The sequence below is a fragment of the Clavelina lepadiformis genome, chromosome 3 (genome assembly GCF_947623445.1).
Source record: "Clavelina lepadiformis chromosome 3, kaClaLepa1.1, whole genome shotgun sequence".
Classification (NCBI taxonomy): Eukaryota; Metazoa; Chordata; class Ascidiacea; order Aplousobranchia; family Clavelinidae; genus Clavelina; species Clavelina lepadiformis.
The window spans coordinates 15318408-15345821 of record NC_135242.1 but is presented as its reverse complement, the minus strand read 5'-3'; the positions used below and the strand labels follow the sequence as shown (position 1 = coordinate 15345821).

At 37.7% G+C, this 27414-nt stretch overlaps 2 protein-coding genes across 2 annotated transcripts; both read right to left on the bottom strand.

The window, feature by feature from the left end:
• Positions 1–478: 478 nt before the first annotated feature.
• LOC143449516 (uncharacterized) lies at positions 479–18612 on the bottom strand. Its single transcript, XM_076949750.1, has 9 exons — positions 18299–18612; positions 17927–18111; positions 11329–16812; positions 7990–10700; positions 7435–7631; positions 5627–7244; positions 2702–2869; positions 2321–2453; positions 479–1001 (listed from the first exon to the last, which is right to left on the bottom strand). Exons 1-9 carry the CDS (start codon positions 18398–18400, stop codon positions 719–721), a joined length of 10881 nt encoding a protein of 3626 aa, XP_076805865.1. The 5' UTR covers positions 18401–18612; the 3' UTR covers positions 479–718.
• A 1085-nt stretch (positions 18613–19697) lies between these two features.
• Positions 19698–26577, bottom strand: LOC143449823 (uncharacterized). The gene is made up of 7 exons (XM_076950149.1): positions 26325–26577; positions 25884–26009; positions 24755–24880; positions 24183–24308; positions 23617–23742; positions 20432–20708; positions 19698–20269 (listed from the first exon to the last, which is right to left on the bottom strand). Exons 1-7 carry the CDS (start codon positions 26449–26451, stop codon positions 19963–19965), a joined length of 1215 nt encoding a protein of 404 aa, XP_076806264.1. The 5' UTR covers positions 26452–26577; the 3' UTR covers positions 19698–19962.
• Between the last annotated feature and the right edge of the window lie 837 nt (positions 26578–27414).

Below are 27414 nucleotides of genomic sequence, written 5' to 3'. Positions count from 1 at the left end.
ACCCATTTCAGCTTTTAGCATCTCGACGAAGACATATCTACAAGTTGCATATAAAATATACATATGTACATGTGATTAAGTCAAGTACATCTCAGTATATTTGAAGAAAAATCGTACCTGAAATTGACACATTTTCCTCATCTTCTCTCGTTTTCTCACTACCCAGTATATTTCTACATCGGTTACCGTGTGCTTGTATGTAGATTGTGGGACCTCCCTATCAATATATATACCGACTTTTAAATGAGTCTTTAACTGGCTTATATTACCGGCATTGGTTTAAACATGTTGACAGTTACAGATGAAAGGAAGATGAGAGTGCGTCGAGCTTTTTAACTGGTCAATTGCAATTTGTTTGAATTCAAAATAACGAATTATGATCACCATATACGCGTTGTTGTACTTCAGTGCTCGAGGATGCTTGTAATCTGTTGAAATGATTTTAACTTAACGTATTTAAAATTTAAACGTCGCCTCTATTTGAACTGATGTACAAAGCATCATTTAAAAAAATACCGAGTCTTCTTAAAGTTTTTATGACTTTTTACGTTATTTCCTTTGTTGCAGGTCCTTTTTGTAATTTGCAATACACGATCATATGCTAATATCGATATGTAGACAGTTATGCCACATAACACTGAGAGTCATTTGCAAAACGTAAAAATTATATCAAAATGGACAACAACTTATAAAAACTTTATTAAGTGCACCATTAAATTCATATGGGCGGGCGACCCTGCAATTTAAAAATGTCTTCGTGAAAAGCGAAATAAAGCACTGTTGCTATGGCCACCACTCTAGCAACAACATCGGCGATTGACGTCACAGCGAGTACAGCTTTTCGCGATGTTGACGAAGTGTTCAGAGAACTTGTGGTTGATGGAGAGGTGTTAGCTGACGTACGTGAGTCTGACAAGCGAAAACTATTCCAAAGGCGAGAAACAGAATTTGCTCCATACCGCAATGACTGTAAAGAAGCTGATGTTGGTAAAAGATGCCATCTGCAAAACAATTAAAGTTTCATTGTATAGACATGCATTTGGATCACACAACAACTAGTCGTTGTAGTATAACAACTATAGTAATAAATAATCATAGTGTTGTATGGTAAAGTGAAAAAACAAGTACTTGGATTACATAATGCCTAAGTCGCATACTGATACTAGTATCTATCAACCTTTTTCATTTTTTAAAAACAATTAGGGGGTAAACATTTTCACTTGAAACTTTGCAATATTTCGTTGTTTGACTTAGTATCCAGAACCAGTAAGTAACATAATAAAACAAAATGTACAAAAATTGCTGTAAAAGTGCAACTTCTATTGTGTTTCATGAACAAAATATATTGTTTTTTACTACTTAACATCCTTTCAATTAAGTGTTCTAGAAAGTGAAATAAAACAGTGTTTAATTGAAAGCTTCTCTGAAAGAATTATTCTAAAAAAAGACAACTGTACCCTTTTATAGTTGATTGACTAATTTTTAAAAAATAGTTGTTTTGTTTTTTAGTATTTCTTTCCATTACATGACATAATTTCACTTTCAATTTTGTCATTCGCTTGCAATTTCATATTTACGAAGCAAACTGCTTGCAGATGATGGAACACTTTTAGATACGGGTTCAATGATGCTTGACACGTAAAAAACTTTTCGAAGCGCATGTGTCACAAACGAACCACTGTCGTTCAAAATTAAAACGCTAAATTTGATTTTGGCGTCATGAGGAGATTTTGAGAATCGAATGTTTTAATTTCATGAAACAGTAACAAAAAAGTTAGCATATATTTAAAAATACCGTTATTATAGCGAACTTCTTGGATAAAATTATTTAAAAACAGCCCAAAAATGGACCACGTGATCGCATGTTATGCTGGTCAACAATTAGGTCCATACAGCATCATTCACAACGTAATAGCTCGATACAGCATGTTATTTTGTAAAACTTGGTATGGATATAATCTTAGACAAATGGTCAAGACGGACAGGATGCGAAACATTTTAAAAAGCGAGAGAAATACGTGTACACTTTTCCTAATTTCCTATAACTAAAACTTAAACAGCATAAATGAGATTATGGCGTAACACGCTATGGAAGATAAAAAGAGAAAGTTAAAACCCATGAAAATTGGCATAACTTAGAGGTGGAAGAACAAGGGACGTTGATAGCTATTAATGCTAACGTCCCGAACCCGGCTGCGAATGTAGCAGACCTACATGGTCTGGCAAGGGCGCTCCCTCCACTTGGCTATAAAGAGCCAAGCTCGCATAACTGCAGCCTGCCCTGCGTAATCCAGTAATTTGAAAAACTAGACTGACAAACCTTTTCCGAGACGGAAGCGAGCCGCATGGACTATGCGTCGTACATGTAGAATGTGATGTTGCATTGTTTGGCACATAACTTTCTAAATTCGCATTTGATGTGACGTCCGTAGTGTTTCTCTCTTCATTGTAATCTGTGAATTATAAAACTGATAATTCAAAAGTTACTCAACTGCTGTATATCTCTCTAACTTTTAATGAGAAACTATAGTCCGAAACAACAAGTACATAGGACATAAATTATGCATCGTTTGGAAAGGTGCGGTTATTCATGCTTATTGCACACGTACCAACAGGGTCATCTTTCAAAAAAACACGCAATCGCGTGCAATTGAGCTACTACAACAATAGAAAGTAGGATGGAATTGTACACATACTATACCTGAAGCATCAAGTCTATGTGGGATGGACATATTATTATTGCTCATGGGGTGATGGCCTATTTTGACGTTTTGCTTTCCTAAGGTACCTTTCCCTTTGGAGGAGAACGAACAATTGGGAAATACAGTCCATCCTCCTTGCCCGATCATCACGTTTTTGGCAGAGGAACCTATAAAATGAAATAAATTTACTTTGTTATCACAGTCGTTATCAGCGTTACCAGGTTATCATCAAAACTTTCATTTATAATGGATGACAGTTTTTAAATACAAAGGCACAGAAAACATAATTTGTGCGACTAATTTATAAACGCAATGGCAAGCTTTTCGAAAGGACAAAAATATGTTTGAACAAGTGTGAACGTATTTTTAAATCGCGATTATGTTGACTAAATGCAACCATTGCAGCAGGCTTGCAGTGCAACCATTTTGGAAATCTTTACTTATTGTTATATCGTCTGACCTTACAGACCAATAACAATTCCAGTTAGTGTTTCATGCTTACACTCAAATTAACTTTTTCAAATTAACCCGAAAGGTGCTTGCACACTGAAAGTGATTCGCACGAAAACGACTGCGGGCTATATGCGATTCTGTCTGTATACACTTAATGCGGTTGCCGCATGTTGAAGAAGATGAAGTGGCATTTGTCGTTCAAGTATAACGTTTTCTTAAGTAACTACAGTAAATATCCAAAAAAAGGGTTTTGCTGTAGTGGGGCTGTGTTGGTCAGGTAGCCTACATGTATGATGAGGGGTTTGGTGACACTTAATCACGCGACGCTTAATCACCGACACATAATCACTAGGACATTTAATCACGCGACTCTTAATCACGCGACACATAATCACTAGGACATTTAATCACGCGACACATAATCACTAGGACATTTAATCACGCGACTCTTAATCACGCGACACATAATCACTAGGACATTTAATCACGCGACACCTAATCACTAGGACATTTAATCACGCGACATTTAATCACACATTTACAGTATCGGCTACCGTACACACTAGGTAACAATGTCATGCATGGGAAATGTAAGCAACTGCACGAAGATAAACTAAAATCTCGCTTGACAGATAACGGTCAACTGTGTCAACACGATGACTGTCATCGTGTTGGTGATATTTCTGGCTAAATATCAAACAGTTTCTAGCTGGTGGAAGTTAACTTTAAACCAATGTTTTCTGAATTTGACGGTTTAATTTAAATTATCATTAGAATTGTCGCGATACCCATCTATGCGTATATGTGGTGTACTTCGCTTTTGCAAAACTTTGTTTTAAGAAAGGTAATAGGTAAAAAGTTTTTTCTTCACGTCAGAACCGTTTTGATGGTACTTTGATCAAGAACTTCGGTGACAATAGAATAATGTTACATATTACATAGGTTATACGTAGCAATGCAAAATGACATGTTATTTCCTGATTGGCTAATGTGTTTCTATAAAAACTAAGGTTTGGTTAAAATCTCCCCTTCTTGTCTCTACACATAATATCAGTTTTACCTTCTGGACTGTTCATTACTGAATTGGAGTTATAGTTTTGTTTAAATGTGAAAAGATGATAAAAATGTTTCTAATGTGATACAACTTACTTCGGACAATATAACAATTTGACTTTATGAAGCTGGTGTTGATTTAAAGAAACATTATAGAGAAAGCCGGCGCAACGGAGTCAAAGACAATTGTCGGGGAGTTCTAAAAGAAAGACTAATAGCCTTTGGCTTTAGGCCAACCTTAAAAGCAATCCACATCGTCATCCCCACAGAGAGATGCACATGAGCTTGAATTACTGAATTTTCCTCACGCTTGTCCGACATCCAAGTGATTATGTGTCGGTGATGAAGCGTCGCGTGATTAAGTGTCGGGTGATTAAGTGTCGGTACACCATGATGAGGTACAAAGCGCACTAGCCTGTATGGCTAGGGTATAGCCCCATGGTTCTCAACCGGGGTGTCATTTACGTTTCGCAAAGGTGCCGTAAGTTATTGCGCACTAATCACTAGTCCGGGAAAACGTGTCAGGAAAGTACTTTTATTTAATGCAGAAACGTTTTGTTTTGACTGTGGGTGCCGCCAAATCTTTTGGTTGTTTGCAGGGTGCCGTAAGCCAACAAAGGTTGAGAACCACTTATCCTATAGCTAAAAAATTTGGAAGTTAGCCAAGTTATTGTAGGCCTCTATATTTCGATTGTGCACCATCAGATCTGTTGGCAACATCCTTGAATCACAAAGCCTATAGTTGGCATCAACTGAGAATACTGATTCTTGACGGACTTGGTGGGCAGACAAGTGCCAGTGCGACCACTGGCTGCCCATAGCGTGCGTGTGGTTACGATTTCGTTTGGCGACTACAGCGGCGTAATAGCATCCAGTGTGCAGGTACCTTTGAGATAATTTTTATTCCTGTAAAAATAATGTGAAACAAAAACTTTTCCCGGATGTATGGAAGTTGGGCTTTTAAGTTAAATTCAAATCCGTTACGTCGATAAGAGTTTTTAATTTGGACTGAAGTGTATTCAAGAAATTACCAAGTTATGAATCGCAACTCGCTGTTCATATGAGCCCATGTCGAGAGATTGTTTACTACAAATGGCAACTTCAGACACAGATGATTAGGCTACCGACAGACTCAACGAAGATATAGGCCTACGGAAATGCAACCAAGCTCAACATAATTAGCTGTACGTAGTGGAAGGCTGGAATTGCGGGAAGTCAGTTTTGGCACATATGTACCAACTGTCAAGCATAGCACGCATCCGTTGCATAACGTAGGGTCGTAGGCTATAATCTTAACTTGGACTGAGCTCAAGTGTGGGAGTCGCCACTATTCGTTGTAAAGCAGCGCAATTGTATACAATTTGTGCCTATGATTATATTTTGTAATCATATTATGTTAAAATGATGTAAATACTAACTTGACGTCGTGCTTGTGTGTTCAACAAAGGTATGCGTAGGCTTAGCGGTGATGCGTCCACTTTTCATGCATTTTGAATTACGTTGACTGATTGTTATATTTTGAGGCTGCAACAATAATCCTCTTAGAAAGTTCATTGCTGCAAGAGCAGCACGTCCTTTGAGATTCTGATCTGCTGCTATCCTTGCCTGGGATATGTTGTGAGCAGAAATGTCTTGATGATTATCGCCGTCATCATCTTCTGAATATTCGCTGTTGTTACTGATTGGTTTGCTTAAAAAGGCGGTAACTCTAGACCTTTTATTAATTGCATCTTGTGAGCAATTCATCTGCAATGACGACGTCTTCTTGTTATGCAGTGTAGTAGCAGAATTTAGCCACATCTTCATCTTTGGAGTGAATGTGTTGGATAGTTTTTGACGTTGCTGTTGGTCACAAAAATTGGCAGGAGGTTTACATGAAACCATCGGGTGCCTTTTATTTTCACAAGTAGTATTTCCTACTCTCCTTATCACATTGGAGTTATCCGCAGAATTCCGATACTGCGGAACTATTTTTCTGCCTATTGCAGAAAATTCTGAAATATTGTCACGATGCTGTTGATATGGCTTTCCATTCCCTGCTGGTTTCAATCTGTTAATCGAGCTGGACTTTTCACGATCAAATGGGTGGAAGCAAATAGACACATCGGAAGCTTCATCAGGATCAGAAGAGTGAGAGTATGTCAAGCTGCGACACATTTTCTGCTTTCCTAGTTTAGCCGGAACTGGACGCAAAGAACTTTTATTTTTATTGCAGTGTTGTTTTTGATTACAAGCTGACAGAAAAATGTCATCGACCTTAGGTCGCTTGGTATTCATTTCGGTTTTGTTAACAGTTAAGCCATCTATGTAGTCATATGAACCAGGACTCGCACTTGCATGACTTGGGTGAGACGTTTGTGCGCTGCTTTTAGGTCTGATTTCGTTTTTACCTACAGAAATACATTTGTTCGCCCTTCCCAGAATGACTTGTTTAGAACCAGTAACGTCATCGTTTTTTCTAAGTGCTTTTAAGTTTGACGGTTCTTTATCATAATGCGTCGTTTCAGCACTGACCATATCCTCCACGTCTTGTTGCCGAGGTGATTGTGCCAAAGTCGAAGTACTCTCTGCAAAACGTCGAGGTATATCACGACTTAGCTTTTTTTTTGTATGACGTGGATGCGAAAATTTTCTGTGGTCTTCAACGTCATCAACTGCAACTGGCTTCGGCGACTGATGAGCAGAGAATTGTTCATTAGTTGAGTTAGTATTGTTTTGCATAGTCACTTGATCTTCTTTTCCAAAAACATCTTTTTTATCCACTTTTGTTTGAAAATCGTTGGCATCATGGCTGTGGTGAGGTTGGTCATCAATACTTTCAGAAGAAACTTTTTCAGGTGTTCTGTTTCCTCTGTTCACCAAAATAGTTGTTTTTCTTTCGCTCTCTTTGCCAGAAGACGGTGTCATGATTTTTGACAATTGTTCGCTTCTGCAACCCACAATCTTTACAGTACGTGATGATCTGTCATCCGTGTTTTCCATAACGCCTTGCGTTATCAAAGATTCTTGAGGTTTTGATCTCCACTTTCTTCTCCGCTGTAAAATGATATGACTAAGACGTTTCACAAATCAATGCTCCACTAATCCCTTGCTTATATTTATTTACAATCAGTTGCATGTGCGCGATAAAACATGAAAATACTGTATATTCTAACTTGTCCTAAATCCAAAAAGTGACTCAAAAGCGGTAGCAATTTATTGTGAATATGACGACATGTGTACTCACTATGGGCTGCAATTCTTCGAAAAAATCTGTCAAAACTGGCACAGGAAGCTGAACAGAGTCGTTTGGTTGATTTGCGCGGGAATGCGCAGTTTCAGCTGCAGCATAGGTCTTATTAGACAATGCTGTTGCCTTTTTTAGTCGAATGTTTTTCGAATAGTTTGATTCGTCTTGAATTCTGACACGCTTGACCTTGGTAGCTGTAAGTATCAAACTAGACTTCGTTAAACTATATTAAGCAAAAGTATAGTTGTAAAACAAAACTATAACCACAAGTTATGTTTGCTAAAACTAACCAATAATGACGTAACAAGTAGAATAGAATTTGTTTATACTGCTTTACCAAAATTAATACTTTTTATTTTATTGGTTATAGATTAATACTTTGTATTTTAAAATGGTTTCATATCAAAGTTGCTGAACTTAGACATAACCAAAAAGACACCAAATATAACTTTATTTAAAAAATGTGGATTTTCTATAACGATACGAAAGCCAATTATAAGTGAGTTTTCCAAACTAGTTGTTATATTGAATGATACGGATAAAAAAACTTACATGGAGAAAGCAGTGGAAAAGTGTAGTAGACATCTCTGTCCTCATTTTTATCGTTCTTACTTAAATCGTCTTCAATTAAGCAATCACTAAATGTAACTTTTCTTGGAGAAGCTTTCTTTTTCGATAGTGGCGAACTTGGACTGCATGAACGCGTGTAATTTTTCGTAAGATCGTCGTCACGTTTAATTCCAAGTCCATTTAAATTTATTCGAAAGCTTTTTCCATCAGTGTTCGATTTTTGTAAAGAATTTTCAGTGGTATGGTTCTTGCGTTCGAATTCATCGGATATTTGAGAAATATAATTTGGATCAGCATATGGTTGTTCGCCATCTTCAGAACAGGATAGCTGATGTGCAGGCGACATGTCATTTTTTTGACATTCATGTTGTTGCTCTTTCGAAAAAGATTGATGGCTTCTTCCTTTGCACAAACTTGTACGGGCTGCCTGACCAGCAGGTAATGGGGCATTTCGGGTATTGCTGAGATTTCCAATATCGAGAGAACTGCTGGTGCACGCGGTGAGTTGGTCTGAAACAAGGCTACCTTGAAGAATAGTTTCCTTCGGTGCACACTGGTGTTTACAAGAAGTTAACTTTCGCTGATGTCTGTCATATGGCATATGTAAATCGCTGCTATTTCTTGGCGTTTGTGTACATGAATGCCTACTGCAACCACCAGAGGGTTTACAAACGAAATATTGATCGTCATCTGATATTGAGTATAAAGCAGAATTACGGGAGTCAATTTTTTGAAGTCTGTTCGTTTGAAGGTTAACTTGAGTGAAATGTTTGGATAAACTGTTTTGCAAAGTTTGTTCAGTTTCATACCGGGTTTGATTTGATATTTCACCAATTAGATCACGAAATGTTTTGGCTAGTTCGTCTATAAATGAACTGTTGCATTTTTCGTTAGAACATGAACAGGCTTGAGTGCAGCTTGAAGCACTTGATATGTTTTTGGTTTGATAAACAGTTTCAACAAGCGTCGTCATGCTCGATTGTAATTCTCCCAGAGTTTGCACTAACTGTGTTACCTCTGTTGCCACTTTGGTTTGCTTATTAGACGCAGTTGCGGAATACTTATTTGACCGAATAGTTTTGTTATCGAGACTGGTATCTTCGCTTTCAAAAATTTGATGAACTCTGTTCATTTCTTCGTTGAGTTCAGAGACAAGATCGTTTATACAGTAACTGCCGAATTCGCCTGAAACCACATCTTCATCGCTTTCTTTGGTATTATCTTTGCTGCGACCATAAGTGCTAGTTATTTCTTCCCTACTTTCCCCAACGAAAAAGCCGGCATCTTTATCCAACCCAGGAAGTCCACGTAGTCTTATGTCAAAGGGCTTCTGCAAAGCAATGCATTGGTCTAAACATGTTTTCGACATCTCCCAGACCACTCGTAACGACGAAGGCTGTCGTCTATCAGCGTTCTCGTTTGCCTCCGATTCCACGTGGCAAGACGCTACGGTAATTGAAGTTCTCTCACTTTCCACAATTTCTTCTCTGGGTATTTCCGTGAGGATATGTTTGAAAGTCTTGACATTAGTACCAGAGTTTACATACAATTTCTGACTACATTCGTTTACCACATCTGAGCCTTCTCCTTTGGTTTCAACAAACAGATGACTAGATATATTTTCATCCAATTCTTCGGTCGGTCGCACTTTCACAAGTCCTCTGACTGACAATTTCTCTGCAATGCGCTTTCCGATTGTAACCTCAGATGATTGCTTGTGCTTTCCCTTTTCAGCGTCAGCAGAATTGTCATTGGCAGAAAAAGATCGACACCCAATTGTTATAAAACGACTCGATCCAGCTTCCTTTGACATAGGTTGTAGACAATCTAACTCTTCAGTCACGGAATAATCTCGAATGGACTTGGCCGACTGAGGCTTACACAGCTCTCGATTAATAGGGCTTGAAGTTTTCGTTTGTTTAAGTTTGGCTTTGCTATCAGTAATAGATGACCCTGCACCCTGGTTAAAATTATTAGTCCCTGAAGAATGATCATGTTGATTTACACAGGGCATACCGGAAGGCATTATAGCGTCGCCAATATGCGCCTCATAAAGTTGTGAAGAAGTGGCAATTGAGCTTTCTTCTGTGACATCGCTAAAATCAGTTACGATACTCTCTGAAGATGGAATCCCTCTTGAATCGCTAAAAGTCGACTGATCGTCGTTTTTTTCACTGGCGTAGTTATTACATAGGTCTATCAAAACAGTTGACGCGTTATCAACACGAGTGTTTTCGTAGAAAGGATAAAATGCAGGAATAAACTCAACGTATTCGTTTTCGCTAGAGTCAACATTTTGCGTAACGCCACACGAAGGAAATGGGGTAAATACTGTCGAGTCCGAAGCACTGCTTGACGCAAAAAAGCTGTAGCCTGGTTGACTATCATCCTGGTTTTCAAGAGACTGTTTCTTCTCTTCTTCTGTTAAATGCTTTGCGATGTTGCCAAATTTTTCAACCATTGTCAAAGGCATCGTTCCAAATACTTGATTATCTTTCAAATCATTATCTTTGCGATTTCTAAAAGCAAATCTACGGATTCCAGAGGATGGATGCAAAGCAAAGTCGCTTAATGTAGAGTCAGAATAAGATACATGGTCATAGGAATCTCTTAACTCAGATCTTTCCATTGTGTTTAACTGGTTGTAAGATTCTCCCAATGAAGACGAGGAAGTATCACTTACACAGCATGATCTACAAAAAATACATGAAAGTCGATGTGACTATAGTTGGTATGGATAAGGAACTCATGTGCTATTGTCGGAAACACCCCAAAGCAGGTAAAATCTATTCTAACACTACACAACTAATTTTGCTATACTTGTATTTTTAAAACTATCTACTATACCCAGGGTTGTCCGCAGGACAGTTTTTTTGTTGTATACCATGAATAGGATCCCGTTCTATTGTACATACTAGGCAATATTACACCATGTCTCATGTCCAGAATCTTGGTCAAACAGGTAAAATATATTGGTGTAAAACTCAGTACATTCCTCATTTCTGACGTGAGAATTGGCTACTATAGTTTCTATTAAGAGCTTATGGGACAACCGTATTAAATGTTTTTTCATGCGGGACAAAGAACACAAATAAAATCAAAACACAATTTTCTACCTTAGGTGTGTCATTATGTCTTAATGCTACTAAACGTTGTCCATAGGCCAAATTCTATTTACACCATCCCATCCCATAAAACGTTTATTCTCATGAGCAACCCTGCTAGCATAGGCTATTTCATTTGAAATCTAAAACATTATTGCCATAGTTTCGTCAAACATTATCGTCATTTTATGTCATGAGCAAATATGGAGTTACATACCTAATATTTTTTGAACAGTTAGCGTCATCTGCATTTTCTGAAAGTATAGCGTCGATAGGAAAATAATCTGATCCACTGGAATCAGATGACACATTTGAAATTTCCGGCTGCCTTGTATAAACTTTTGAGCCGTTTTCTTCTACCAAATTAGAATGTGTTCGCTGATCGGGTTTATTTCGTTTGGGGTTAAATCGCTTAAAAAGTCCTTTAACAGACTTGGGAAATTTTGAAGTGTTAGATTTATGACTTTCAGTTCCGTTGCTTCGAGCAGTTGATGATATTAAAATCTTAGTTTTCTTTACAAGTCCTCTAAACAACTGTTTATTCTTCATCTTTGTGTTGCTTATCGCACGTGTCGATACGTGAGGAGCGCTTTCTTGATCTTCGGAATCACTATCTTTTTCATCATTATATGTGCGATCAGGGCTTGAGGAGTAAGTGGCAGATGACTGACTTTTTGTTTCGGAACGACTCCCTGATTCAGCAGATAAACTGGCTTCAACCAAAGTTGACTGCTCTGTATCGCTGTCTCCCGTGCTGGTTTCGTTTGATGGCGCGGTGTGTTTACGCGATAGGTATCCTGGCAGTTTCAGAAGTGCATTATTTCTACTAGCCAAACCTCTGTTCACAAGTTCATCGCATACAGAAACTTGGCAAACCATTTTGTACACAACAAATTCGACATCTTCGTTAATATTAGGATATAAATCGTTCATAGGCATAGGTTGAAACGAATTCAAACCAAGCTCATCTGATATTACTACTGCAGCTACCATGTCGTCGACTAAACTTCCTACTTGTAATGTGATATGATCATCTGAGGCGAAACCGCCATCTTCAAGAAACTCCGAATGTATATCAAAATCAGAACTTCGAAATGACAACTCAGTTGCTGTTTCATAAATACTCTCTGGATTTAAAAAGCGATAAATGCCCTTGTCCGTGGCTTTACTGATAAGTTTCAAAGCAGTAATTTTAGTATTTAAATAAGATGGCATCAAATTTTGCGTTTTATCACCTCCTTCTATAGGTATTATACCAGTAGCATCCGTGCCCGGCAGCTTATCTCTGGTTTCATCGTTGCTTGGTAAAGTAGGAGAAAAGGCAATGAACTTACTGTTATCGGGAAGGTCTGGAATGGGAAGAAGACTTCGAACACTTTCGGTTTTTGTTACCGTCACTTCCGGCGGGGTATTTTCTTGGATGTAATTTTCAATAATTATAGTCCTTCTACCGGCATTTATACATGACTTTGAGTAAACATCAATTACTCCTAAGTGAATTGTATCTCGGATCTCCTGTCGCAGAAGATCTTGGTATAAAACCTCAGACTGCAAATCCATCCACGACGTGTTTATAGCATCCTCAATCAAAAATTTTGCCACACCATCACGAAGAGCTTTGAAAGCAAATTCGTCAGTAAAAGTATCAACATCGTCTTCAGTGTAAAGCGGAAAATGCAAGTTGAATGACTCTTTGCCACCTAACATTGCATAATCCACTACTCTTTCAGCCAAAGGCTGTATTCCGTACTTTTCGAAAAGATCAGGAAAAAAAGGAAAAAACCTCTTCTGATGCTGAGGGCATTTTTTACATGATGACGTCCACTGACCGCTGTTCTCGCTATCTGAGTAATATAAGTCTTTTCTTATCTTGCTGTGCGTTAAAAGGTCAGTGACGTCTTTAAGAGTAACCTCAGCTGGAGTCTTCTGTTCTTCAACAGGCAACAGCCCCGGTAATTTGACATTGCTCGGAGAGTGTCTAGAAAGGCAATCAGGATGATCGCACGCTAATTGCAATTTTCCCGAAATTGCTTGATCTTTGGTATTGCTAACTTGCAACCGTTCAACTGCTTTTAAGCAATGTATATCTTGTAAAGATGGCGAAACATCTAATCTGCCGTATTTGTTTGAAAATTTTAAATACTCCCGATAATTTCCAACCTTTTCATGGTCTTTCTTTTGCATAGTTTGCATTAACAATCCATCTCCTCGCAAATATAACATGGCTGCACGTGAGCGGAAATCTACCGACTTGCGATTTTTTATTCCACGCATGCGCACCTCTCTGTCGTCCTTTTCCAGCAAAGGTTGCAAACTAGCTTCCGAGGGTTTGTCCACATCGGTCTTTATCTCACTTTCACTATCCCACCACGTCGTTAAACCGGATATGTTTGTTGAAGAATAATCTTGTGATCCGAGTTTTAGCAAGCCCGCGGGAAATGATTTTCGTGGATTTTTTGGATCACCAAATATGTTAAATTCCGAACTTATTGAAGAATTTAGAGATTGACTCGATCCGAGACTTTTTGGTTTCCTAACTGAGTCAGCGACTTGCCCATGTATTTTTGAGAATACGTTCGATTTAGGAGACCGAGACCAATCCAGGTTGACATCCTGTAATGATTGTTGAAAACTGAAAAAGTTCGTAAGTTTTGGGACTGACCGGGATGAACAAGATTTTAAAGTGTTTTGACTTTGATCTTCACTACATACACTTTTTGATCCTGGAAATCCCGGTAATTCCTCGGTTTTGAGAGCGGAACAATTTGTTTTCGATGACGGCGTTGACAAATCTTTTTTCTGAGTGTTAGACAACGTAATATTCAATTTCGAACCATCTGCTTCATGAACTGAGGTGTTAAGTGATAAAATATTCTCATTAGATGAAAACTTATTTAAAGCTGTGGAATTATGAAATTCCCCAGGAACACGTATTGATCCGGGAAATCCAGGTAACTCTTTGCTTTTCTTCCAAGAAAGAGAGCGAGTTGTAGACAATCGCACACTCAAGGAATAATTTTTGCTTTTGCCTGTGTTTGAGATCGTAGTATGCGTATGTGAAGAAAACTCGCTTTTGTTTGACTTATCAATTGATATGTTGCTGTCATTTCCTGAAGATGCAGTTGCAGCTGAAGGAAGCTCGCGTTTCTCTGAGCTATCACTTGATATGTTGCTATCACTTCCTGAGGATGTAGTTGCAGCAACAGATGAGTTGTTTATGTCTGTAGTATCATCAGTTCCTGACCATAAAGAAACATCGGCACTTTTGGATAAAGAATAATTATTTTCGTCACTGCCAGCTACACTATCGTAAGTTCTTTCAGTTTGAGTATCAGCGCTGGTCTCGGAGGTGTCTCTCTGATAACTCTGTGAAGAGTAAGGTAATTTATTACTCAAATCAGTTTCAGTAGATTGGGAGGCAACCGTGTCATAATTTGTTTCCTTGTTAGTGTTCGTTTCGCTTGAACTGTTACTTTCTTCCGAAGAATATTGAACATTTTTCGTCGGACCTGCTCGAACCACTGGTACAGTATTTCTATTTCGACCTTTCACGGGATTCCGTCCGATTTGAATTTTAGTCCTGCGATGAAATTCTGTTGAAAACGTTAAATTGCTTTTAAGTTTTCCATGAAAGGTAGAATCTTCAGGAAGCATTTTTTCTGAAACAGATTGACTATACATGTATTTGTCGCAATGTTTATTCATTTGTCCACTGCCCTTCAACATCGACAAGCTCTTACGCATAGCGTGCATGATTTCCCTGTAATCACCTTTTTCGTATAATGGAAACGAATTAGAGACAAAGGTACGGTCTAAATACCTAGCTTTGGTTCGCTGCTCATTGGCTAAGTTGCTGTTCACATCTTTGCCGTAAGTAAATCGTTTTCGATTTTTCCGCGTTGAAGGCAAATCCGTACAAGATTTAGTCTCCAACTTCAAAAGTCGATATTTTGAAATCATGTTAAACATATTGTTTGTGATACCCTGCATTGTGCAATCCATTCTTGAAACATTGGCAAAACGAACGCGCTTGAAGCTTTTAATAGCGCTAGTTGCAGAGAGGCTATTAGGGTCGCCACCAGCAGAATTTGCTACAAAAAAATCGCCAGTGCTGATATTCTGCCTCGAATCGCGTTTGCCTATGCATACTAGCTTTTTACAATCCTCTGCTTTTTTGCTTTCTTTAAAAGAAATTTTTTCTTTTGTTTTTCTTCGCTTGGGTCCAGTGCTTACTTGTAGTACAGATGTAGATGATTGTTTAGAAGATGTATATCCATCTCCTGTTCCATACGTGTCTTCTGAAGTTGTGGATGTAGAGTATGTGGCTGATGTTGCAGTTTGTGATGCGGTGGCTTCAGTACTATTTTCAGTTTCAGTTTTTCCTGAGGTTGAGTTATCGCTGCTATTAGAAGTGGCAGGACTACTACTGTTCTCATCTGTCATGTCGTCTTCGTCAGAGGAAGGTTCTGAAGTGATGTTTTCGCTTACACTGCTATTACTAACATTTGTTGAGTAAACACTGTAGTCGCCATTTGAGTAAAGCGCACTTTGGTGGGAACCAGAAGAAGTGTCATCACTTGGCTCAAACTCCTCTTCAGATGATGTTAGTTGGCTGTCAATCATCTCGTCACTGTTGTACAATTCTTCAAGTTTACCCTTCCCATCTTTGCGGTACAACGTGATGTCTTTAACCAATTTAGGCTTTATAAATCCTTCATCTTCCTCAGGATCGTAATACTTATCACACAAATTTATGCCTCTCCGAAAGGAACCGATTTCTACCCTCTGTCTAACTGCATCTATAAATTTACGGTAAAATGAGCTGTTATTATAAGTTTTAGATCTCTCTTCGCATCCTAAATCACGAGAACTTTTTCTTTCCAATTGAGAGTAGTATTTGTAAATATCTTGTTTGGTTTTCAGCATACGTAAATCTATCTTGTTTCGGAAAGGATATGTATTTAATGCTTCTTTCACCATTGCAGTCGCTTTGGTAATGTTCTTGGGATCGATAAGGTTATTTAAGGTTAAGGAGCTATGGTTGTACTTCAGAGCACGAAGTTCATTTGAATCAAGCCAGCTTTTATTATGTCGTTTCCAAAGCTGCAGACGCCCGTCTGTAATTTGCTTAATTTCCTTGCGAAAGATTTTCATTTTTTTATCGAGAGTTCTTTCCAAACGGCACGGGTTTTCACTTGCAGTCGGAATTCGATATAAAAGCTTTCCTTTAGGTTTAAGATTAGAAGATTGGTCTGGAGTGGAGTGGTGCTTGCGACCAATTGATAGCGCAGCCGAGGTGTCAAGATCTAATTCAATATACTCTTCATCTGAAGAAGACGAAGACTGACTAGTTGATGGATCATCTTTTTCTTTAAAGATGCTCAAAGGTTTTGCAAACTTTTTCGGCTTTGCTTTTAAACGATTACTAGCTGCAACAAATCTGAATTTTAAATTATTTGCAAATTTCCGCAAAGGATTGGCGGTATCATTCGAGGCTTTAAACTCATCGTTTTCTTGTTCAGCAGCTACTGGAATGACGTTTTCTTCCTCTGCGAAGCTGGTGGTTCCTTTCGGATGATGTTGCAATGTCGGGGGCAAAAATGCTTGCGAAAGAGTTGCCGCAGAATCTCCGGATCCAAATAGTTTATCTTGTTTATTATCCTCTTCATGTTTTCGCAGTGTTCCCAAAACTACAATTTTCCTAAAAAATACCTGCTCTTATAACAAAATTACCAAAGGCGTATAAAAGCGCGATAATCTACATTTATATTTTGTTAATATCTATTGAAAATTGTGCTTAAACTTGTGCTGAAACTACTTCTATAATATAACTTACCAGTTTACCAGATGCAAGACCCAAAAAAAACTTAAAATTAGGGGCAAGTTCAAAAACAAGTTGCCCTTAGATCAAAGAGTAGTTGTCAGTAAATATACTGGTGAAAGAATTTGTACTAGTATGTAGTGGACTAGTGGTTAAGCAATCATTGCCATAAACAAGTGAAAAAAGGCAAATTCACCACTTTATTATGACGAGATTCCGGTTCCGATTACGCCACAATTTAAGAAATAAAAGGGATGACTCAGGTATTTAGAACAAGCATGAATAGAATGTTTTCTGTCGCAGACTAGTAAAGAGTAGTAGTAACTAGCTTACCGTTGGTCTATTCATACTGGTTAATGTAAATGCTAATCCACGGTACAGTTCAGTCATGGTTGTTGGCTTTAGCCTAGTCCAATACCGGAAAGTGCGGTAAAAACAAGAATGATTTACCAGTTCATATACTGTCACCTGCGACATTCCTATGCTGAAAATATACATTACCTGCTACTAGTCACCTACCTATGTAGACGTATTTCATCCAAAACGCGTTAACCAACCTACCATACCTAAATATACTATGGTTATCACCAGGCATAATAATCGTCAAATATAAGGCTCAACTGGTGAAAAACAGAACTTTATTTTCTGTCGACATTTCATTAACCCAGTCAGGTTAACTTAATCAGGGCAACTTCAACTTCATCATTTACCCGAATGGGTTAATGAAATGTCGGCAGAAAATAAATTTCTGATTTTCACCAGTTGAGCCTTATATTTGATGACAACTATACTTAATACAACCCCAGACATCAAGCATATTTTTACATTATGACGTCATCATGACAGCCGTCTTCGTTGTATTAGGAAGCTAATTTTGCGATATATTATATGCAATATACATGTTATTGAAAATCCTTTTACAAGTATGTTTACCTACGACTACTCTTTGATTTTACTCTTTGATATTAGAACAAAATTTCAATGTTATATTCACTTTGCTGTTCCGTCGCTGTGCTTTATTTCACCTACAAGCACAATAGGATTTCCTGTTTTCACTCTTCTTCCTACCGTTGTCATACATCCATCAGAAGGGTCTTTCGTTTGTTCGCCACTTTGCAATTTTTTTACAAAATTTTCAAATTCTGGTTTGAGAGTCAAATTTTGGTCTGAATTGCGTCTCTGACGATTGAAACAAAAAAACATAACACTAACTTCTAGTATGATAAAAATTGACATACTTACAGTATGTTAAATACTCTGCTGGTAAAAGTTACAAGTCTAACAGAATATCATAGACTTCGTTCGGTTTTTAAAGTTTTTTTTGTTGTTAATTAAGCAGTTTCGCTATTCTCTTCTAGCGACCTACTTGATGTTCGCTGAAGGAATCAAACGGCCAACGATGTTCTTTAGATGTCGTGTTATCACCTCGACATTTTGATTTTTCTATATTGGACTTTGCAGTCACCATATTATCCGAAAGCGCTGTTACAGGTAAACCTATAATATAAAATACTTTTAAATCAAAATGATCGGTCAATTCCACCCACGGGCAATTTAGTCCCAGACAACTCAACCTAGTAGCCCAGTATAGGTTTCGAGACAATTTGCATTTGCTGCGAGTTGAAAGCGTTCAAAATGGTTGAGAAAACAAATAAGAACTTGAGAGTATCATGACTAAAACCAAAAAAAAAAAATGTAGAATTGTAGACAGACTTGGCCACTGAAATGGGATTGGACGAGTAAAGATTGGGCATTTTAATTGTACCTTGAACAGTTTTTAAGTACATAACCCAAAGTTGATACTTTGGGTTATAATAACACATGGCCGGAAAACGTTTAAAATGTTGTAATTGATCTATTTTTGCTTCACCCATAGGCCTATAGGAATACAGTACTTGATATTATAGTTGGATAACAGAACTATAGGTACATCTAACATCATATTACGGCAATGGCGGCTCGCGAGTTTTGCAAGTGGAATGGCTGTAGCTTAGTTAAACACTTTCAAACGTTATATTGTTTGTCCATTTTCAAATAAACAGATAGAAAGTACTGACTAGAATTCACTGCTATAGATTTTCAGCATATTGTGTTTGAGCAATGAAACTGCAACTTTCAAAAAAGTTTAAGTACATGTGCAATCACAAAAAACTATTCATACTCTTACATTCAAAATGACGTAAAGATCTGTCGCATAACAACTACCTCCTTTCAAACAAGTAGGATAGCTGTGATTAACCTAACGAAAGCTTTGGCATGGTTTACTGACGTTACTGTATATTCGTAGTTAATAATGTTGGTTTTTCAAAGGTTGCATGTTTTCCTTGCAGGCTAACCCGATTAGAAACAAACCCTGTCCACTCTGTTTGGGCACAGCCTGCAACCTCGTCCTCTAATACATGCACGGCCTTAGTCTATTGCATTTCTAAAATAACTGTTAAAACGACTCTAACTTACACGAGAAAGATTTTGCTACAGTAGCATGTAGTTACATCATCCAATATCATTACATCAATGCAGTAGTACTGGTCTAACAGCAGTGTTAACTGCTTATTTCAAACAAGCAGAAAGCCAGGGTATGCTGAGTAGTTTTGTACGATTTTGGGTTGCTACACCTGCCAAACCGTTATAGTTATTTTGCTACTTTCTTGCTAACAGGGAATTTCCCTCCTCCTAGTCGAGGAAAAACAACAAGCCTAAGCACTTTCGAGCACAGACCTAAGTGTTTCCAATGTAAACAAATCCAGTAAAAAATACTGAGCGCTTTCAAAGAAAAAACTAAAACTAAAACGTGTTGTTTTGTAAGACTTAGAAGAAAAGCACATGGATGGCTGCAGCTCCTTTGTACGAACCGGAAAGTTATTATATAATAGGAATATTCTGAATATTAATATAATTACACACGCGCATATTACGCGGGAGTTAGATACAAACATAGCATATTTTACTTTCTTTTTAAAAAGGGACCCATGAGATGGGACACATATTAGACACAAAAGTGTCTTATGGGCAGGCTTTTTTATAAGTAGGCTATAGGGTATGTGGTATCTTTTTATACAATCTAATACAAAGTTTTAAAAACTTTCCTGGTTTGGGCCCAGCACTGTTTGCATCCGTTTCTTCTTCAGCATCAGCTCTCATTTCACCGTGATAGCTTTTTCTTTTGCGTTGCAATGACGGTAGGGTAAACCTTTTTGCACCATCTTTCTTTATTTTGCCCCTCACAGCCTCAAAAGCCGAGTCAGAACCTCGTCGAGCGACAGAGCCAATAACGTCCGTTTTCTGACGTAGTTCTTCAAGTGTCGTGTTAGAATTTACGCCAAGGGGCAGAGTTACTCTGTTAAAATATAGTATAACACAGTATAAGAGAATAAACAAACAGTCGGTACGTTACTATCATGAAATAAACAGCATCAAATAGGCCATATGCAACAATATTGGTGTATAGTAATTTATGTCAGTCAGCACACTCACAGCAAAATCTATACGAAAAAAAAACCTGAATTTATCTTTATTATATGCTAATGCGTAATCTTTTAGTCCGGTGACTGATGTGGCCATACACAATTGAGGAGGATTAGCTGAAGGATGACCACCATCGTCATTTGAACCCGCAGACATTGCAGTTCCCAGTGGAGCTTTTATTGTTGGAGTAGTTCCATCAAAAAGATGAATGGAAGATGTATTAAGATTTGGTGTAGGTCTACACGTCTTGCAGTTTCCAATTGGCGTGATTGGCAGAGGCTGTCTGTTTGAACGAGGCGTTGATTTACCCCCTAAGAAAATTTGAATAACAAATATAGTTGAACAAACCGTTTGTTCAAGTGCAGATATATACGTTTGGTACGGTTCGGTATGACGGTCACTTTAGAACAAAACTGTGTAGAACGTTATGCGCTTTAAGATAAACAAACAAAAATAAGAATTTAATGATACAAATTTTAGCTGAACAGTCCAAAGAACAAACCATACTTTCCAATTAATATCTTTAAAATAAAAGAGGTTAAAAAACAAATCTAAAATAGTTGCCAATTACGCAAAGGATTTTCGGAAAATCGTTTTTTCTTGTCATAAATGAGTTATAACTCTGCGGTAACAATGAGAAGAGAAAGGCATGTTAACATTAACGATTCAACACTTTATACAACTACGAAAAGGGAAGACCACTGAATGCGGCCCCTGAACAGTAGGCTATATATTGCAGAAATTTGGTATTGGTGGTATGTCATTTTTTAAAACATTTTTTGTTGACAGAATGTTTTGCTTTTAGTACGGCTTAGCTTCAGCTATCTGTTGACTTGACTTGACTCGAATCTTATTTGACAAATGACTTGACAGAAGTCACTTCTTCTGAAAGATTCACTTTGACTTGAGTCTTTAACGGTAAATGACTTGACTTGCGAATCAAATTTGGTGATTTGGTTACACTAGCGTATTTCACATCCGCAGCCGAGGAGTATTTCATGCTAGTCAGCTTAGGTTACAATAACGTATAAGTAGGGCAATTATTTTTTTTCAAAAGTCAAAATTTGTCAAAAAAGGTAAAGTTAGGAGCAGCTCCAAAAATGCAATGGTTAAGCAGTTATTGCAATAAATAATTGCAAAAATACACAAATTCACCTCTTAACTATTTATGACGAACATTAAAGCTCTTATTACATCACGATATAACAATGGGCATGGTTTGGTATGTAAGTGAGACCTCGTTAATCCGTACCCCGATGAACCGGAATCCCCGCTATCCTACACAAAACTGCCGCGAACGGATTTCTTCCTATGCATTTTACCCCTTTAATCCGGAAACCCCGCTGTCCGACTCCGACACAAAAGTTTTGGAACAAATGTGCTAAATCAATAGCAATAAAATCCGATAAACCGGATTATTAACAGTTTAGCGAAAATGATTCACGATTGTCCTAATACACTATGTACACTGGGTAGTTAGTTGACGAAACAATAGCCGATTATCTACGCATAATAACGTTGCGGTCTTTATTGATTCAAAAGTACAGTACTATACAGCATTGCGCTTTGTAAAAAAATTTAGAAACGAAAAAATAAATTGTTCATCAACAGTAACAAATAACGCTTCCGCGGTCGCAAAAAAATACGTATACAGTAGGCTACATCGGTTGAGTCCGGCAATCTATTGAAGACATACTGCTGCAACTCAATCGTGCTATCAGCTTTTGATATATTAGAAAGAACAACAAAGATTAGAAACAGGTCAAAGAAAGTTCAAGACTGCTGGTCCCGCCGGAATGCTTCGCCATGCAAGAGCGGTTTTCAAACCGATTTGCGACCGCATGTTCGTCACTTCTGGCTTAGAGCATTCGTCTTTAATACGGTGGTTCTGGGGTTCGACACTGGGTCGGATCATACAATAAATATAATTTTATTTTAGTTGCTGTCCAGCCAGAAACTCGGTACTTAGAATTGGAGTAAGGTGCACACTGCGTTTTGAACACGGTACTGCATTTGCAAGATTGATTGATTTTTTACTTTCCGATAATCCGGATACCCCGCTAAACCGACATTTTTTGACGAAACGAAGTGGTCCGGATTAACGAGGTCTCACTGTATTAATACTGAACAATGTTTCGTGTGACCGATATATAATAGTAATAATTAATAGGTATAAATAACGCGTACTTAAGATATAACAAGAATATTTTGCATTAAAGAAGTTAAGACTAGCTTGCCGTTGGTTTATTTGTACTGATGAATGTTATTGCTAAACTCTGGCTGAGTTTACGCTGTAGCTTGCGCTAGGCCTAGATAGGTCTATTCATTGTCATTTTAATCAAACTATGTCACTTCATATATTCACTTTGGCTGTTAATATCCTTGTTCTTAATGTTAGGGAACATGTTTCTACATCTTCTAATAGTGCATTGTATTTACTTGATTGTAAACCCCCCTTGTTTGTAAGCCGCTTTCGATTGTAAAGCGTATCTGAGAGTGCTAAAAATTACTGTACGCCGCGCCTGATTATAAGCCGCGTAGCATGGGTGGTAATTGTGTTAAAATTAAGATACGATTAGCTGTTAATAGTAGGCTAATATTCACGACATTATCAAATGTTTCATGATTTTAATTTAAGCTGCTTACGAATTCCTGTTTTACCCATACAGATAGCGCTAGCCGCCAACGAAAATTCTCGTTAAAACCAAGGAAGGGGTAAAAAGAGTTTTGTAACAGAAATGCAGCCAAATAATGAAATAGCAGCAAATACAATTTTTGTTTCATAAAAAAAATGTAAGCCGCCCATAAATGTAAACCGTACAATTGATGATAAAAAAGTTTTGTAAACAACGGCTTATAATCAATTAAATACGGTAGTTGTTTCATTGTTTGCGGTATTTTGGTTTTAAATTCGGTAAACTTAGGATTTATTTTGTGGGTATGGTGGCTATGTTAACCTAATATCTTGTACCCCAATTTTATTATTGCTATCTTGCATGTAAGAAGCCCTTGGGCTTTGCCAATTTTTCCTGCTCATTAGTTGTTCGTGAGCATGTTTTATTGTCCTATAACTACAACAGTTATCATCCTAACTTTCACTCCGAAAAATTCATGAAGAAAAATAAACAATAGCCTACAATACAATACAATGAGCACAGCTTAGACAAAACGTAGTGTTTTCAGTTGATATAATCATAGACATATATTCTCTTGCGGTACCTTTGCTGCTCAAAGTATTCATCGATTTGCCTCCCACGGAGCTTGGTGTAACACTGTTAGAAATAGATGACGGGCCTTTCCTTCCACTAGTTTTATTTGACACATCCTCACTGTGAGTTGAACGACCTGACACAAGACAATCGCGTAGTAGAGCATCAATTTCACCAACAAAAATCGAACGTTCAAAGCGTTATTTTTCTCCCCTAAATCACTACCCAACCCGCTGCAGGTAATCGCATAAAATAGTTTCCTACGCTAAAAGTTCGATTTAACCATAAAAACAAAATTTAACTGAACTTTCGTGTGTGCTTTTTGGTAACAAGCGGTCAGTCTCAAACAGTAGGCTTACGAGCTGCCGTTGATTTAAGTTACTTTACCGGATGGCTATTCACCAAAATCAGTAAGCATCGGGTTTAGTAAACTAACAAAGAGAAAGCTACTGATTGAACATCTAACGTCAGTTTTGAATTTCTTAAGTAGCCATTTTATCATAACTAACAGTACAACTCAGGCAAACTATGATGTTTTTAATTGGTAGACACTAGACATATATTCTCTTGCGGTACCTTTGCTGCCCAAAGTATTCATGGATTTGCCGCCCATGGAGTTAGGAGTAACACTGTTAGAAATAGATGACGGGCCTTTCCTTCCACTAGTTTTATTTGACACATCCTCACTGTGAATTGAACGACCTGACACAAGACAATCGCGTAATAGAGCATCAATTTCACCAACAAAAATCGAACGTTCAAAGCGTTTTTTCTCTTGCCTAAATCACAACCCAACCCGCTGCAAGTAATCGCATAAAATAGTTTCCAACGCTAAAAGCTTGATTTAACCATAATAACAAAATTTAACTGAACTTTCGTGTGTGCTTTTTGGTAACAAGCGGCCAGTCTCAAACAGTAGGCCTACGAGCTGCCGTTGAATTAAGTTACTTTATCGGATGGCTTATCACCAAAATCAGTAAGCATCGGGTTTAGTAAACTAACAAAGAGAAAGCTACCAATTTATTGAACATATAACGTCAATTTTGAATTTCTCAAGTAGCCATTTTTTATCATAAACAACAGTACAACTCAGGCAAACTATGATGTTCTTAATTTGTAGACACTAGACATATATTCTCTTGCGGTACCTTTGCTGCCCAAAGTATTCATGGATTTGCCTCCCATGGAGTTAGGAGTAACACTGTTAGAAATAGATGACGGGCCTTTCCTTCCACTAGTTTTATTTGACACATCCTCACTGTGAGTTGAACGACCTGACACAAGACAATCGCGTAATAGAGCATCAATTTCACCAACAAAAATCGAACGTTCAAAGCGTTATTTTTCTCCCCTAAATCACTACCCAACCCGCTGCAGGTAATCGCATAAAATAGTTTCCTACGCTAAAAGCTTGATTTAACCATAATAATAAAGTTTAACTGAACTTGCGTGTGTGTTTTTTGGTAACCAAGCGGCCAGTTTTAAACAGTAGGCCTACGAGCTGCCGTTGAATTAACCCTATCCAGACCGGGCTCGCGACTTTACTATTTTAACTAGGTGTGGCCGACACTGCACACACATTTTCAATCGTTAATTACTCGAAAACTACACGTCGTAAACTGATCGTATTTTTACAGGTTAGTAGCAAAAACATCTGGCTTCCTGTATACATCATAATTGTAAAACTAAAGAAAGTGAATTTAGTGTAAATTTAGTATTCGTAAAAGTGATACATTTCTAGAAATTTTTCTTGTTACGCCGAGGCCCCGCTGTGCGGAAAGCCAGCTGACCGCGAAAAGAGAACGCAAGAGATTAGTTAGTCGAGTTAGTGGTGCATAAATGAGGAAAGGAAAACGATACGCTTCAATGCGGAGAGGGAGCAAAATTATGTAAATATGACAATATCTCAAAAGTTACAAAATCCAACTTTATAAAACAAACATGGACAGATAGCTGAACAATTTTTTGGAAAAGTCACCAAATTTCAAGTTTCTACAGCAAACAGTGCAACTGTACGCCACGTTTTGCTGTGACTGTGTGCAGGAGAAGCCACACCTAGTGATAATAGGGTTAAATTACTTTATCGGATGGCTATTCACCAAAATCAGTAAGCATCGGGTTTAGTAAACTAACAAAGAGAAAGCTACCAATTGAACATCTAATATCAGTTTTGAATTTCTTAAGTAGCCATTTTTTTTATCATAACTAACAGTACAACTCAGGCAAACTATGATGTTTTTAATTGGTAGACACTAGACATATATTCTCTTGCGGTACCTTTGCTGCCCAAAGTATTCATGGATTTGCCTCCCATGGAGTTTGGAGTAACACTGTTAGAAATAGATGACAGGTCTTTCCTTCCACTACTTTTATGTGACACATCTTCAGTGTGAGTTGAACTACCTGACACAAGAGAATTCCGAAATGAAGCATCAAATTCACTGACAATAGTTGTACGTTCAAAGCGTTGTTTCTCTTGCCTAAATCACAACCCAACCCGCTGCAAGTAATCTCCTAGTTGCCTACTCTAAAAGCATGATTTAACCATAAGAACAAAGATTAATCAAACTTGCTTCTGTATTTTGTCATAACTCAGCTGCTAACCTTAAATAGTAGGCCTACAAGCTGCCGGTGAAATACTACAAGAAACTTTAATAAGAACACTTTTTCACTTGAATACTTGAAAAAACATAATTATTCAAAATAAAATGTTATTACCACTTTGAACCACAAGATTTTTCTGAAGTTGCTCTTTTGAATCATTAGGACTACAGTTTGAAACAGATGATTCCTCTATTTTCTCCTGAGACTTGACGGCATCTTTTAAAGATTTTTGTTGATCCATCTTTCCCGCCTCACCTTTTGAATGCAAGTGTGCTTTAAACTGCTCTTTTGGTTTGCTTTTAATCGCTTTTTTGGTAACGCATGAAACATAAAATTGACATTTTCATGCCTGTTTTTCATTTTTAACACAAGGTAACCGGCACGTTAAGACAAAATTTGTACAGTACTAAACTATGTAAAATTATAATATGACGCAATAAAAGATTTGTTGTGCAGCAATTATATAGTTACGCAACAAACGTGGCTGCATCCAGCTGATGATTTGCTTCATTGATTTTGACAACAGAGTTTTATGCATGTCCTCCGTATCTTATCGTATGTTTTCACCATTGTCCGTGGAGAATGGTGCCAGCCCCTTTGTAGTATAGATGGGTAAAACAAGAAATTCGTTCACAGTCCAAAAGCCGTTGTAGAAATTTGTGCAAGGTCGCAAGATAAGTACGGTCTGACAAGAGTATAGGCGTTGCTGTTGCAGTGACTTTTATTGTTGAGGTTTTCGGAAGATGTTTCTCGTGTTTGTCATAGTTTATTGACAATGATTATGTTCAATCAATCATTTTATTTAGCGGCACAAGCGCGATGTTACAAACTTAAACCTGCTTGGCTAGCACCAGCTTGGTTACTTTACTTCAGTTTAATCCTATAAAATAAGCTACAACTTTAGCGCACAAAAATGCCCTTAGCTCCCCATCTAGGCTATTTTGGAAAGCGCATTACTTTTAAATTGCTAATGTGACATAGATACACATAGAGAATGTAATACTGCAACATGAAGAAAATTTGCTAGGCTGTATAAGCATGCAAAATTTTTATAATGTATATAAATATTTGGGTCTAAGGAAGAGGTACACAACCAAATGACGTTACAATTTGAGTAGCTGGGGCTACTATACAGATGCATCCTATGGTTGTGCACTAGACCCAGGGGCCTAGTGCAGAAAAAACATAATCTGAAGTGCACAAG